The sequence below is a fragment of the Catharus ustulatus genome, chromosome 5, assembly GCF_009819885.2.
Source record: "Catharus ustulatus isolate bCatUst1 chromosome 5, bCatUst1.pri.v2, whole genome shotgun sequence".
In the NCBI taxonomy this organism is placed as follows: Eukaryota; Metazoa; Chordata; class Aves; order Passeriformes; family Turdidae; genus Catharus; species Catharus ustulatus.
Genome location: NC_046225.1, coordinates 51,424,179 through 51,438,549, shown reverse-complemented (window position 1 = coordinate 51,438,549; position 14,371 = coordinate 51,424,179). Strand labels below are relative to the sequence as shown.

The following is a 14,371-nucleotide window of genomic DNA, read 5'->3' as shown; positions in this document are numbered from 1 at the left end:
TTGTCTGAATTTTTCAGTTACATTGATATAAACTCTACCTGCAAATCCCACTTTGCTTTGGCTACCTCCAGCCACCATGAATGCAGTCTCTATAGGTCACCAGGACTCAACATTTGAGGGGGTTTTCCTTCCCCATCCCTCTGCTATTTGCTGGAGTTTTTTTTGCTGCTGGGGTAACAAAGTAAGAATAATCATTGTATTTATCACACATTGCTTCATTTACTTACTAATTTATACCTTTTCACTACTTTCAGACTGGTTTATCCAAAACCATGCAGCAAAGCTGGGAGCACCAGGAGGCAAATCCTAACTCACGATTACAGACCTTTGCTTTAATCACCTGGAAATATTTTCTCCCTTTCAGGTAAAAACGTGTGAGAAAATTATCCTGATAATAATGAAGAACTGTTTAGTATATCTTCATGGTTAAAATCCACATCTTGTATGCAACTCCACAAATATGTCTTTAAATTCACTACTAGGAAAGCATCACACCACAGTAATTTCTATACAGAGGTAAGAAACTAGGAGACACCTTTCTTTTCAAGTGGATAGAACACTTTGTTTTGTTCTCAATGCTCTCAAAACCTTAAAGAGCCAATGATAAGTCTGCCAAACTCCTTCCAGGAATTACCTAAACTTTAATTATTTTTCAAAAGAAGACAAGATAACACACTGAATGAAAATGTTTCTCTTCTGTTCAGTTGAATTGAAAACTGAAAATGTTTGGTTAATATTTTGCCCTAAAAAAAAATAAACTGGGGAAACTGGACAAGTTGAAAGAAGTTACACTGCTTTAAACCCCAAGCACCGATAAATGAATTTTTCTTCATTTATTCTACAGCTGGAACAATTAAGATTTCACACAAATGTAAGTATTGTTTCAGTCAAATCAAAGGGGTTTTTTTGAGAAAAAAATCTACCCATCCAGCAACGAAAATATATGGGATATTTTATCCGTGTAATTGTTTCTCTCCAGTGGTGATCTGCCAAAGAGTGATGCTAGACTATAGGCAAAAAGATCCTCCAGAACTGAAGGGCTTCTACAGCAACAGGGCAGAGTCCTGAAAACTGAAAAATCTTATTTTCTGTGTCCAAAAACTACAGGAGGATATGTCTTCTGTAATATTTGCTAAAAAAGAAAAATGTGTCATTGCCTTTACATCCGCAGAAGAAACACTCTTTTTTGTGGTAAGCCTTGCTTTGCAAAGCTAGAGGCAGAGATGTATAGCAGCAACTATTTTTAGATTGCAAACTCTCATGGATTTTAAAAGGGCTTTTGCATATGGAAAGTAAAAAAAAGAAATGCAAAGTATTTCAAGGGGAAGGATAAAATGATTCATATAATACAGCAGAAAGGAGGGCTTGGTGCTTTCATATTCTGCTGGTAGAGCTGCTAGTGGGAACCTCAGCGACTGTGTGGAGGGCATGGTGCACGCTGCCACCACCCCACAGGGTCCCCTCCCAGCCTCATCCAGGAACTCTGGAATAGCTGCATCCCACAAGGATGGCAAGAGAAAACACCACACAGAACAATCCTGCTCTTTCAGGGGCTCGATGGAGACAGTATGGCAACCTTCATGCTCATCTAGCTGCCGCCTTGGCTGCCTCTCCACCACGCTCATCGCCTTCCCTGCCCCACCGGACGGCCTGCATGAGGTGGATGAACAGCGAAGAAAGTTTGTGCTCTGAGACTACTTTGATGTGATAGATGGTGGCAGACAACACTGACACTCTGCAGAGGGCTTTCTGTCTCCCTCCTGAGGTGTGCAACATCTTGATGGGCAAAAAATAAAAGACACAGACATACAGAGCTGGGTATTTCAAGTCACAGAAAAACTTCCGCCAGCTTTTTCGGTAGTAGAAGCAGACAGGAGCAAAATGAACACTAGAGACAAAAAAAATTAGATATTGCCTTTAGTTGATTTTTGATTAACTTTGCTCAGTGGTAGCTGTGTGACTGCCTGAGGATCTCTGTCCTACATGCAGCAAAATCTGAGGGACCTTCTGTGGCTCTTAACACTTCTGCAAACACATGGGTCACTTCAGATCTACTTGGATACGTCACCAAAAAGCAGCAGATGTATCTGATGATGATTTTATATGGCAGATGTAGTCCTACCTCCTTGTACATTTCTAATGTTTGTCAGCTTCCTTTGGTACACTGTTAACAAGGAGTTTCATGACTCCTGGGTGGGGTAAAATGACTATGATTATGCATGTTTATCACCTTTAAAGGGAGATTAAGGGTAAGCATGATGACCCAGGTAAATACTTGCTGCTTAACCCAGCATTAATCCTAGAAAAATACAGGCAATCACAATGGTATTCAAATGACAAAGAACTAAAGAATATGAATATAATTAATTCCAGTCAAAATGGTCTTATGGAAAGCAGATCTTGCCAGACTAACCTGACTGCCATTCTTTGATAAGTGTATAGATTTGCCATACAAGATACTACTTGAACTATACAAGATACCTACACTCCTGAAGGGCAAGTAACTTACTACTATGAGTTAGCTGATGGCAAAAGTAGCAACACTCAACACCAGCAGACTAGACCATAAATATATATTAGGAACCTGCCACTGACATCTCAAGTATTTGTCATTGCAGGAATCAGGTTTCTAGAAAGTCCCAACAAGGACACCTTCAATACCATTCAACATTTCCAACCAGTACCACGAAGTTAATTTAAAAACAATTAGAAAAATTCTGGATGATATGGACAATGACAAATCAGCAAACAGTGGGCAAGCAGAACAGTCAGAGCAATCAACACTTAGTACATAAACACAGACAAATACAAAGTGTGTACTTCTAGGAAGAAATGTGCACAGAATGAGAAGCACAGCTGCACAACCCACCAGGGAAACCATGGGTGCAAGAGAAGAGTCTATTCACCTTTGATCAGGCTCATAGGAACATATTGCATGCTTTCCTAGTGCCCAGATTTTAAAGAAGTTAGCAGAAGGGGAGAAAAAAACTGCAAAGAAGGATTCAAGTAATTTCAGGAGTTTCAAACACTACTGTTTGCTTCGTTTATTTAAAATGGAAATTAAGTCAGCTTTCAGTCTGTAAGTACCCTCAATGAGAAAAAGTACCAAGACCTATGGAGCACTTAACCTAGTGGAGTAAAGCAGAAAAGTCAATGGCTAAAAGCTGATTACAGGTAGTCAGGCAGGGAACAAGGCACATATTTTCACTTGGTTCTAGTGTAATCAAGCACTGGAACCAAGTGTCAGGTAAGAGATACAGCCACTGCTCACCAGAGACTGGAGGCCTTCTGAAATACTACTTGAGTCAAACACAAGTTATGCATTAGTGAAAGTCAAAAAAAGTCACTGTGTTCAGCTCAAGTGACTGAATGAAAGCTGCCAGTCATATTACAGACCTTACAGGATCATCTCTGGTCTTACACCAGAAGGTAAGACTCAACAGGAGTTGAAGCCCACACAATTCCCTTTGTCACACAGTACCAGATGATGTACTAACCACTGCTGAAACCAGTGAGAGTGTGTGAGTTATAATAACTCTGTATTTTTGGGAGGGGTGAGGGAGTTACTCTAAATTTTGGGGTTTTTTTGCACTGAACAATGCTGCTTACGGGATTTGCCAGTATCCCTACGGACCAATACACAAAAGAAAAACATGATGTGATATAAATAATGCATAATACATCTCTGATAGCTGGGGAGAAGAATTATGAAGACTACACTGCATTTTGCTCAGATTTTGCAACTGCCTCTACATGATGGGCAGTAGTTGGTTACTGCCTTCTTCTTTTCTGCATAGTTAGCATCTTTGAAGTATTTTCTCTCTTGCAGCTCATGTGGTAAAATACATGCTTTTCTGCCATTCAGACACCAGTGCAATTAGATTTTCATGGATCTACCCTAAGCACCTCAAATTCAGATAGAAAAAGTGCAGCTCCCTAGTGTTTATACATGTCAAAAGCATATTGTATGCTTCTTTCTTTGCTAAATTCCAATTTGCTTTTAGTATTACTATTTGAGATGTATTTTTGCCTGTGTTGAAAGTTTAGAAAATACAGGTGCAAGATACTCTGTTCTTATCCCATACCACTCTTCAAGTATCTTGGCTCACCTGAACAGTGAGAAATCCTGGTTTAAAGAGCAGGAGAAGCTTTTCACAGAAGAGGTTCCTATTTGATTTCTTTCTCCCAGTGGCTTCTAGGTATTGCTGAACTGGTAAAGCTTTTGTCTGCTTGTTTGGGTTTTTGGTTTTTTTCAGATTTATTTGAAGATGAATGGGAAGAGATGTATTAATGCTTCTCACTAAGCTAGCAGCAATTTAAGAGAAACTGTTCAAGGTAAAAGCCAAAATTATTTCAGGTAAAACTACAGATGTAACTTTGAATAGTTTCCTTAAGTAACCAAAAGAAGGAGGTCCAAAAGGGAATTAGGTTCATAAGCTGCAATGTCACTTAAAGAACAAGACAGATGAAGAGTAATGAAAGCATATGTTTAAAATTACTATGACAAACTACCTGATACTTGAAATTTGGTATTACAAATACACAAGTACATCCCCACCTGAACACACCTTACTAGTGTACGATTCAATATTCACAGAGATGAGTATCAGCAGGTCATTTTCCACTGGGCACAGCAATAGGAATTTTGGCTGGAGACAAATTCCAGTGTTTAATTAATATGACTGAAACCTTTAAAAATTACTAGAACTTGAAATAAACTATTACCCACACTATTTTTATCACTGAATGGCAACATTACATGGCAGGATATTATTTACCTGGAATGCTCTCCAACTTTCTACGAAGCTCTTCATTTTCTTGTTGCAATGAAATTACCTCCTGCTCTAGCTCTTGACACCGAGGGCAGTAACCTTCTTCCTCTTCCTCCTCTTCCTCCTCTGGAAGTGTAGAAGATGATGGATGACCATGAGATTCCGACGTTGCTGGAGATGTCCATCCACCTAAAGTGTGTACTGGAGAGGCTGAAAGTGGATCCACATCTGCCAAATGGCTAAAATCATTTATTGATGAGGTGTTCTGAGAAGGGAAGCTCCCAGAAAGCAAATAGTTCTGAAGGGAATCAGTAAAAACTCTCAGAAAGGCTGAGGTTTGTTGTTTCTTTTGCATATACTGCATCTCTATGTCTAAAATGTCTGATGTCTGACTATGGACCATTTTCCCGAGCTGACATTGCTCTTGTCTTTCACTATAATTTGGGTTTTCCTGCTTTATACAAGAAATCATGGACTGAGAGTGATTGTTGTCCAGTAGTTTTCCACCACAATTTAAGAGACTTAGAACCCGGCTGCATTGTTGAGCAAAGGCATCCAGAATCATTCGACTCTCTGCAACAAAAGAAAAGATGAATCACAGAAACCTAATGCAAAAGGTTATGGCAGGCAGTAGCAGCTAGATGAATGTACACAACTGCTTACAGTAGCATGCATTTTATTTCTGAACACATTAAAATTATGGCTTCTGCTTTAATACTTCTGCAACACTGTGATTTAAAACAATCCTGACTCTGTTTCTATTTTGAGAGTGCCCTTATGCCCTTGCTGTTAATCAGAAATGCATTGTGATGATAGACACTGCTTACTGACATCTTCTTTCAGAGGGATTAAGTCAGGAAAATGGGGAAGAAAATACAAATTACATCCAATTTGTTACAAGTTCAAGTAACTACTGCCCTGAAAGCCTATTTCAAGCTGCTGGAGGGCATTATCTGTACGTATTTGTAGGGCATGGCAGCACACCTTTGTCCTATGCCCAGTTCCTCTCCAACAAGTCTTCCAAGCTTTGTTTTTTCTTCTTTTTGTCTTTGATGCACTTGTTTCACATTGGACACAGAACACTCCACACAACTGACCCTCAATTCTATGGACTTTGCTTCTGTTCCTGTTGCTCTAGGTTCCAGATACGTTCAGAAACGACTCAGAGTGATAAGCACAAACTCCTTAAATAAAGCAAAGGCATCCTACAGGTTTGTGGGCAGGCCAGTATGGCACAGTGGAGAGCAGAGTTCCCCAAGATGCTCTGCATACAATCTACAAGGGGCTGTGCAGCAGTTCCTGGAGACAGCAGCTCAGCTCTGGAAGGAGGAGAGGGATGCCATGCTGCACCTAGTCAGCTCTGCCTCTCATGACAGGAGGTGTCATGTCTCAGGGAGCAATAGCAGCTACAAGCTAAACCTACAGAGCAGGATGGCTCATTTCTGCAATGTCTACATGTAGAGCTCAAGCTGCTACAATACTTCCTGGACCCAGACAGAATATGACCAAAACATTTATTATACGACCTGTTAGGCTCCCCAGTAAAAATAGTGCCTTTTAATTTTTTTTTTACCTTGTTCAAAGCTAAGTTCCTCTAGGTATCTAAACAGATGTAACTAACATTTTGCATAAGAAAAAAAGACTGGTGGGTTAAAGCGCTGCCAGTTTTGGAGAGCACTTCTCAGGCAGGCTTGACTTTTAGAAAGTGACAAACGCATTTACTTTTGAAAAGGCAACCTGCTACAGATACATGAGACTAAGCGTCCCAGACCCTCATTTACCATAGCTTCATCAGTAGCCTCATCACACTCACAATACATAAAGAACAGAAATGTTCAGAATTCAGGCCTTTAAGAGGTGACACTTTTCACAGAATTTCTTCGAGATCCAGGAGATACACTGTCTGGTGGAAAATCTACTTTGCACTGAGGTCAGTACAGCTGGCCTGAAGAATATTTGAAACAACACTCATTTGCATTTGTACAATCCTCCAGGTATCTGCAAAGAGGGCAGGGCTGAAGCAGCATACAAATATTTCCAGTCTCAATGCAGCCAGAGACCTCCCCGGCACAAAACCCAAGGATATGATCTCCTGAGGACTTAATTTTAAAAACAGGAACCTGAGGTGGGCAGAGCAAGCCCAAGCCCAAGTGCTGGGTCATGAGGCTGCCTGGGGCCACGAAGGGATTGCCCATGGGAAGGACTGGAGTGGTCCTAAGATCACTTCAAGCATCCTCACCATCAGCTCTGTGTTCATGAGCCATCTCACACTCCTGTAGACAAGTTCAGACTAAGGAGGGCAGATTTCTACAACACATCTTTGATCCAAAGCATTATGCAATACCCTGTGTCCACTACAAACTCCAAAGGGCAGAAATGCACAGGCACTGCCACCCTCTTTGCAAGGTGCTCTGTAGAATCCATTACCCACTGCCTCTCCCCTTTTTCTACACCAGCCTAAGGCCAGCTGTCTTTAACCCTTACAAATAATGCAACTGCAAAATAACACAGCAGATGTAATATGAATTAAAAGAACAGAATCCTGGTGACATGGCAGCTTTCCAGCTAGACCTGATAAACCAAAAGGAAATCAGGAAATTCAGGCATCACTAACAACCCCAAGATGTGCTTCCTTTGCCTTCTTTTCACATTTCCTCTTTAAAATTATTACAGGATGGTATTGACTGTAATTTTGCAATCCTACCACAGAATGTTTTTTTCATTCATTTTAATCCTATAATCTGATTCCAGACCTGAAGTCATCTATACTGTTTGTATTTTAATCATTATTGTCCCTGTTCACAAAACAGTTACGTATTCTTTGCATATCCTTGTTGCATGGGGACAAGATATGAATGAAACAATTGAAAAGGGATTAGACTCTTACAAAAGATGTTACTCTAATATTATGGTTTATTTTAAAAACAGCAAAAAGTAACCTGACATTCAAACTACTAGTTTTGAAGAAAACCAAAATAAACATTAACATCAGTAAAGATTAAATTAATTATTAGTTTTAAAATTTAATGCATTAGGAACATTCACTGTGATAATGGTTTAAAATGTAACTGAAATTTTATACAGAAATGACATTATTGATTTAATTTTCAGCATCAGATCTACTACAAAGGCACAACAGCAGCAATTACTGTTTTTTTTCTTAACTTCAACCCATACTCAAAGATACAAAAATGAGCCATGACAAAGCAGGGTTTGTGTGAAAGGCTAACCCAGAGATGCACAAATGCTTTTTATCTGGGTACTGCTGGACAGCAATAGTCAGAGATACTCTCAGCTCATATTCTGGATGTATCTGTCTCTGTGCTCAAGTAGGTTCTGCTTTGAAGAGACCTCTACGCTAGTAATGATGCACACACCCACAGTCTGAACAACCCTAAATGAGAATGATAACTGAAGAAAAAATAAAATCTTACCCATTTAGCACATATTGTAGAAATTGTGATTTCAGCTTTTACAGACTGACTATAATTAGAAATGCAAGCACTGTGCAATGTCTAATCACTTAAGAAATGACAAAAAATTATGTTTTTATGTGATTACTACTGAATAAACACCAATCTATGGTTCTTAATTGATTTAATATAATGTATGTATTTTCTATTAAAGTAGGATTCTATGGAAATCACTGCACTGGACTAAAACAGTGTAAGCAGTTTATTAAAGTCTTATTGTAATATTCCTTTTCCTTATTACCTTGCTCACCAACCATGTAATTCTAATGTCTCAGACCCCAGAATCCTTAGTCTTACAGAACTTCTATTGACTTTAACTAGACATTTGTCTGGAGGTGGACTTGCTGGATAAGACCCATAAAGTGCTAAGAGAACAGGATTAAATAGCTAAAAGCATAAATATTCCTAACTAGATGGTCTGAGACTGCAAGCAACCAGAAGATACTATCATATGGCAAATCAGGTACCAGCTCCCAGATACAGCATTCATCTTTACATCTTTTTCTCACTGATGCTGGACTAGGGGAGGCTCTTAGCTATTCAACTGCCAGACTGAAAACAGGGTTTAGTATGAGCAAACGTCTGAAGCTGAATCTGATAACTTACACTAATGCATCAGACAAGATGTCTGGAAAATTTGGCAGGTATAACTTCAGCTTTTCCCACACCTAAGGATCTTTTCAATACTTAGATCAGACAGCTTTATTAATAAGCATTGTGTTAGGTCTCAGCGGCTCTGGATTCAGGTTGTGGCTTTTCCATAGCTTCCTTTGTATTCTTGGGCAGCTGGTTTAAAAAGTCATCTTTATAAGTATTGAGTGGGTCTGAATACCATACCTTCTCCCCTGCAGGGAATGTATTCATTGGTATTTAATTTTCAGCAAGATTGTGACATTCAGGTTCCTTAGCAATTTCAATCATCTCACTCTTCACCTTGCAGTGACTCAGCCCTCTCACCTGATTATTTGTATTTCTTGATTTGTTTATTGTAATATCTTTATTAATATTACAGAGATCGTGGGGCAGCAGCCTTGTACCCCTCAAACTGGCCTTTATCCAAGAATTCATAATTGTATTTTTATATATGACCACTGCTGTAAATATCTGTGTTTAGGTCACAAAACTGAGAGCATCTGACACCTCCTACGACTACTGGTTTTTTGGGCATTTTTCATGAAGATCATTAAGACAGTCCAGTGGATTAAGACTACAAGTGTCTGGCCATCTCAGAACTCATCTGAGATCAACTTCCAGATGACGGCTTGCAATTTCTAAGGTAAGGACAAAACACTGATCTTCACCTTTGCTGTTCATGGAACAAACTGTTTTTCTCTCTGGGCATAACAGAGCTTTATTAACTGGTCATTTCAAATACGCCACGCTTTTGGCACTGCTAACAGGTGTTACCAGCTCTGCTCTTCTTCCTCTGCTTTCCATGAAAGCTCACTCTAAATTTTAAGCTGCACTGTGAGGTCTACATCATGCTTTCCTGAGGAAAAGGGCTTTCTTTGGTGGATTATGTTCAATGCACATACTACCACAGACACATTGTTTCCATACCAGGAAAATAATCTGGATAGGTTAATAAAGAACTGATGTTTTGCAGAAGAAAATGGGTATCTGCTGGTGCTTTGAATGAATCCATCTGTGTGGCTCACAGCAGCAACAGCAGTCAGAGTAACCTCTGGAAGAGAGAGAAGGACTGTGTTGCAGTGCAGCTTCGCATTTCTCATTGTAAGATGACATTTCTTATGCAGGATCTTTCCCTGCATGATGGGATCTCGAGCTAGATTTTTCTTCACCATGGCACTGGGTGGAGAATTCCTGCTTTTCCTCCTTTCCCTACTCCCTCTTCCTGCAATTCTGCTCAAGTCTGGAGGTGAGAGTGGTCTCTTAGACAGCAACTGAGGGAAAATCTGGTTACTCTTGGGAAGATTTCCAACCATTACAAAAAGCTGCAAAAATATGGAAGCATTTTTAGTCATGACTGTATTTAAAGTGCCCAGTTTGAAAAACAAACTTGGAACTGTGAATCCCAAGGGGCCAGAAATGTCATGCCTGAAGTTTAAGAATCAACTGCATTTAAGTGTTTAAGTTGCTGGCACTGAGTTAGGCATCCCAGGAATGGTGTTTTATTAACTGTTTGCTCAGTGTGGCCTGCACAAGTGAAAAGATATCAGCAAAAAGAGGGGTATCTCTGAAACTGAACTTAGGAAGTGGGTGTCCCTAGAAAACTGCCCTACAGCACTCCAAGCCTTTATTCAAGTAAGCACCTGCCACGTGCTGAGGATAAACCAAGTGGGAAAACTGTACACATCATGGATGGTGAGAGCATTGTGGAGAATGCAGATGGACACCTACTAAGGGGTTGTTCTGTCCCTCCCTACAACACCCACCACTTGAGATGAACCTCTGCCTAAGAGGTGTGCTGGGTCTGTTCCCCTTGTTGCTGTGGGGAGCCCAGAGACCCCACAGGTGTCAGCCAAAGTACAGGGGAGTTGTGCATGGAACATGCAGATGTTCTCAGCGTCCAGGGGCAAGCCCCAACTCCACTTCCCCAGAGGCAGCCTGTGCTATTAAAGTGGCTCACACATCAGTTAAAAGGACCCTCAAGCCTCTGGACAATGGGACTTCTTCACATACAGCACTGGGGTCCCAACTAGCTTCGTGCTCATCTTAGTGGTGCTACAGCTCCCAAGAACAAGGTGCACTCCATCACCAAGCAGGAAGAACGGGCACATACCTCAGCAAAGCATCGCTACCTCTGGGATTAAGATGCCCAGGAGATCTAAATGTTGCCTATTGCTTTATAGATTCACAGAATGTTTTGGGTTTGAAAGGGACCTTAAAGTTCCAAACCCCTTGCTGTGGGTAGAAATACCTTCCACTAGACCAGGTTACTCAAAGACCCATCCAACCTGGCCTTAAACACCGACACGGACGGGGCATCCACAGTTTCTCTGGGCAACCTGTTCCAGTGCCTCACCAACCTCACAGGAAAAAAAAATTCTGAATATCTAAGCTAAACATCCCATCTTTCAGTTTGAACCCACTACTCCTTGTCCTGTCACTTCAGTTCCTCTTGAAGAGTCCCCCTACAGCTTCCCCGTGGGCCCTCCTAAGCCATTGGAAGGCTGCTATGAGGTCTCCACTCAGCCTTCTCTCATCCAGGCTGAACAGCCCCCACTTTCTCAGCCTGGCTTCATAGGGAGGTGCTCCAGTCCCCTTACCAACTTCCTGGGCCACCTCCGATAACAACTTAGGCAAAATACCACTTGTACACCTGTAGCAAGTTTCTAGTTTGTTTTCTCCTGTTCTGTTTCTCTTGACATTTAAACCTGAGCAAAGGGTAAGTTGGGACCCACACTGGAACCTAAAGTAAAGCCTGAATGTGCAGTTGAGGGCACAGGGACTTCAAAGAACTTTGGTGCACAAATGGCAGCTCCTTCACGATCTCTTTAGCATAGAACTAAATCAAAGACAAGTTCTGAAGCCTGCTCTAGCGCCTGGTTAGCACAATCTGCTCAGGAAAAAGAAAGTCCAAACTTCTGCTCATCAAAGCCCAGAGGGCTCTGCTGTGAATATGGCCTCATACATCATCTACTAGACAGCTGAATGTTTTCCATGGCATAATCTGCTTCTGTAAAGAAATGCAGGTGTCACATTTATCATCAGTGTTTTGATTGTGGGCCACAAGAATACTTAAATACCACCATGCGAGCATTTCATATAGGAAGCAATTTCATGAAGAAAGATGACCTTCCGCCACAGATCAGAGAACGATGCCCCAGAGATGTGAATTCTCTGGCTAATCTATTCAAGTGTTAAACTTTTTTGGTAAAGTACTTTAATTATTTGTAACAAGACATGCTAAATTTATCCAGTACAAGACTACTTCTGAGCAAAAACAGGCGTTAAAACACAGCCATATATCCTATTAACTAGCGTATCTCCCTGTTTAGTAAGGAAATGTCATCACATTTGTTACAAAGGCAAACAGCAACATACCAAAACAGGATCCAATTTTTCTAAATAAATAAATCAATGACGTGTCAAAAATTAACAGATGAGTTAATATACCCGATGTTATCAAAACCAGATGGTGCTTCATAATATTCATCCTGTTCAGTCAAACCCTGAATATATTCTGGACCATCAGTATATAAAATAGGATGCTGCTATTTGTGATGGCAAACAAAAGCAATCATGCCTGCCAAGCACATACTATAACAGGCAGCATTTCAGCTCTGCTAGACAGAAAGTAATTAGAATGCTTTTAATGTCCAAAAGAATGATGCTGATAGGCTGCCACAGATGTGTAGATTTATGAATATTTATATGGTGGTTTATAGCTGACACTTTTATCAGTTGAAGAAGATAAAATATCTGCCTGACTCAAAAGCTTGACAGTCAGGTTAATAAAATCTCATTAAAGAGAATGACCTATGCAATTATATAGGATTTATTGTAATTCATTTTTGATTGTACTCTGCTTAAAGATGCAATTTCCCATTTCCTGATGCCAAATTTAGGTTGCATATCAAGATCTACGTGGTTTTTAACTCCAAGCCATCAGCAGAGGAAAGATACGCGTTCAGCATCTCGGTATCTTAAACCTTTAAAGAAAAAAAAAAATAAATTTGATCTCCTGTTCGTGACTGCATCTTATGAAAACGGTGCAGGCAAGCGGCCGATCTATTTTCTTTCTGTTAAAATCACCACCTCTCTATCAGCAGCCTCTCCATTACCAGCAGCTCCTCCGGTAGCCGGCCCCAGCCTGCCGCCCTCCCCGGCGGAGCGGAGCGGGGCTGAGCGGAGCGGAGCGCCCGGCCCCGCCGGCGCGGCAGCAGCAGCAGCTCCCTCCTCCCCGCCTCCCTCCCGCAGGTGCGCACCGGCCGAGTCCTGCCCGGCCGATCCTGCCCGGCACAGCCCCTACCCACCGCGACCCCTGCCCACCGCCCCGGGGCGACGCCGGCCGGGCAGCGGCCCCGCCCGCCGCGGGAACTTCAGCGGTGCCCGAGCGCCGGACGGAGCCGCCCGCCCCGTCCCCGAGCGGGGGGACCCGCGGCCGCCGCGCCTCCGCCAGCCGCCCGGAGAGGGGTGCGCGTGTCGGGGGCAGCCCGCAGCCCACGCCGCTCCCGCAGCCCCACGCCGCTCCCGCCCGCTGCAAAGTGCCCCGCGAAGTTGCGCGGAGGAGAGACTGGAGTTGCGGGTACCTGCGCTCAGCTCCGCGCCGCCGCCCCCCGCCACGGCCGGGCAGGGGCCGTAGCGGCCCGAGGAGCTCGGGGCCGGCGGCGGCGGGCGGGGGTGGCCCTGGGCAGCGCCGGGGGCAGCGCCGGGCCGGGCGGGCCCGTTGGGGAAGGGGCCGTGCGGAGCGTAGGGCAGCGGCTCGGCGGCGTGCGGGAAGGGCTGCCCCGCTCCGCGCCCGCGGGGCACCTCCACCATGGTGGGTCTCTCGTAGCGCTTGGCCAGCGCCGCCCGCTTCCCGGGGAAGGTCTTCAGCACGCTGTAGGGACCCCGCTGCTTGTAGATTTTGGGGGTGCTGGGCCCCTCCTCCGCCGGCTGCATCTCCTCCTCCATCCTCCGCCGCCTCCCCCGGCGCGGCGCGGCCCCGCTCCGGGGCTGTGTCTGCCGCCGCCGCGGCTCGTCTCTGTGGCACGGCGGAGCCCCGGCGCGGCGGGGCGCCGGCCTGATTGACAGGCGGCCGCGCCAATGCCTGGAGGGAGACGGGCGGCGACCGGCAAGTGTTTAGGGTAATCTCTGCTAATGGCAGCGGGGCGGGGAGGCGGGCGCTGCCGGGCCGCCGCCGCCCCCGGCTCCCCCCGCGGGGGCAGGTGAGCTGCGGGCGGGGGGCGAGCGGCCGCGGGGCGCCCCGGCTCCACCCGGCCCCGCCCGGCCCGAGGGGGCCGCGGGCAGCGAGACCGCCCCGCCCCGCCCCGCCGAGCCGCGGCCGCTGCAAAAACTTTGTGTCCCCTCGGCCGGGCGCGGAGCCCCGCCGGCCACCCCTCCCTGCCTCCCTCTCTCCTCCTTCCCTCCCTTCCTCTCCCCGCCTCCCCGGTTATTAGGGGTGAGATAAATAATGCCATAAATAAAAGTATTTGGGAGTCCAGGACCTGTCAGAGTTGA

The 14,371-nt window shown here is 44.0% G+C and overlaps 1 protein-coding gene across 2 annotated transcripts in view; it reads right to left on the bottom strand.

Moving 5' to 3' along the window:
* BEND4 (BEN domain containing 4) overlaps positions 1 to 13,880 on the bottom strand; it is a 35,974-nt gene extending 22,094 nt beyond the window's left edge. For both annotated transcript variants that reach the window (XM_033060673.2, XM_033060674.2), the window contains exons 1-2: positions 13,462 to 13,880; positions 4,779 to 5,345 (exon numbers count right to left, since the gene is read on the bottom strand). In XM_033060673.2, coding sequence (XP_032916564.1) covers positions 4,779 to 5,345; positions 13,462 to 13,825 — 931 coding nt within the window. In that variant the 5' untranslated portion in view covers positions 13,826 to 13,880. The remainder of the gene's footprint in view (positions 1 to 4,778; positions 5,346 to 13,461) is intronic.
* Between the last annotated feature and the right edge of the window lie 491 nt (positions 13,881 to 14,371).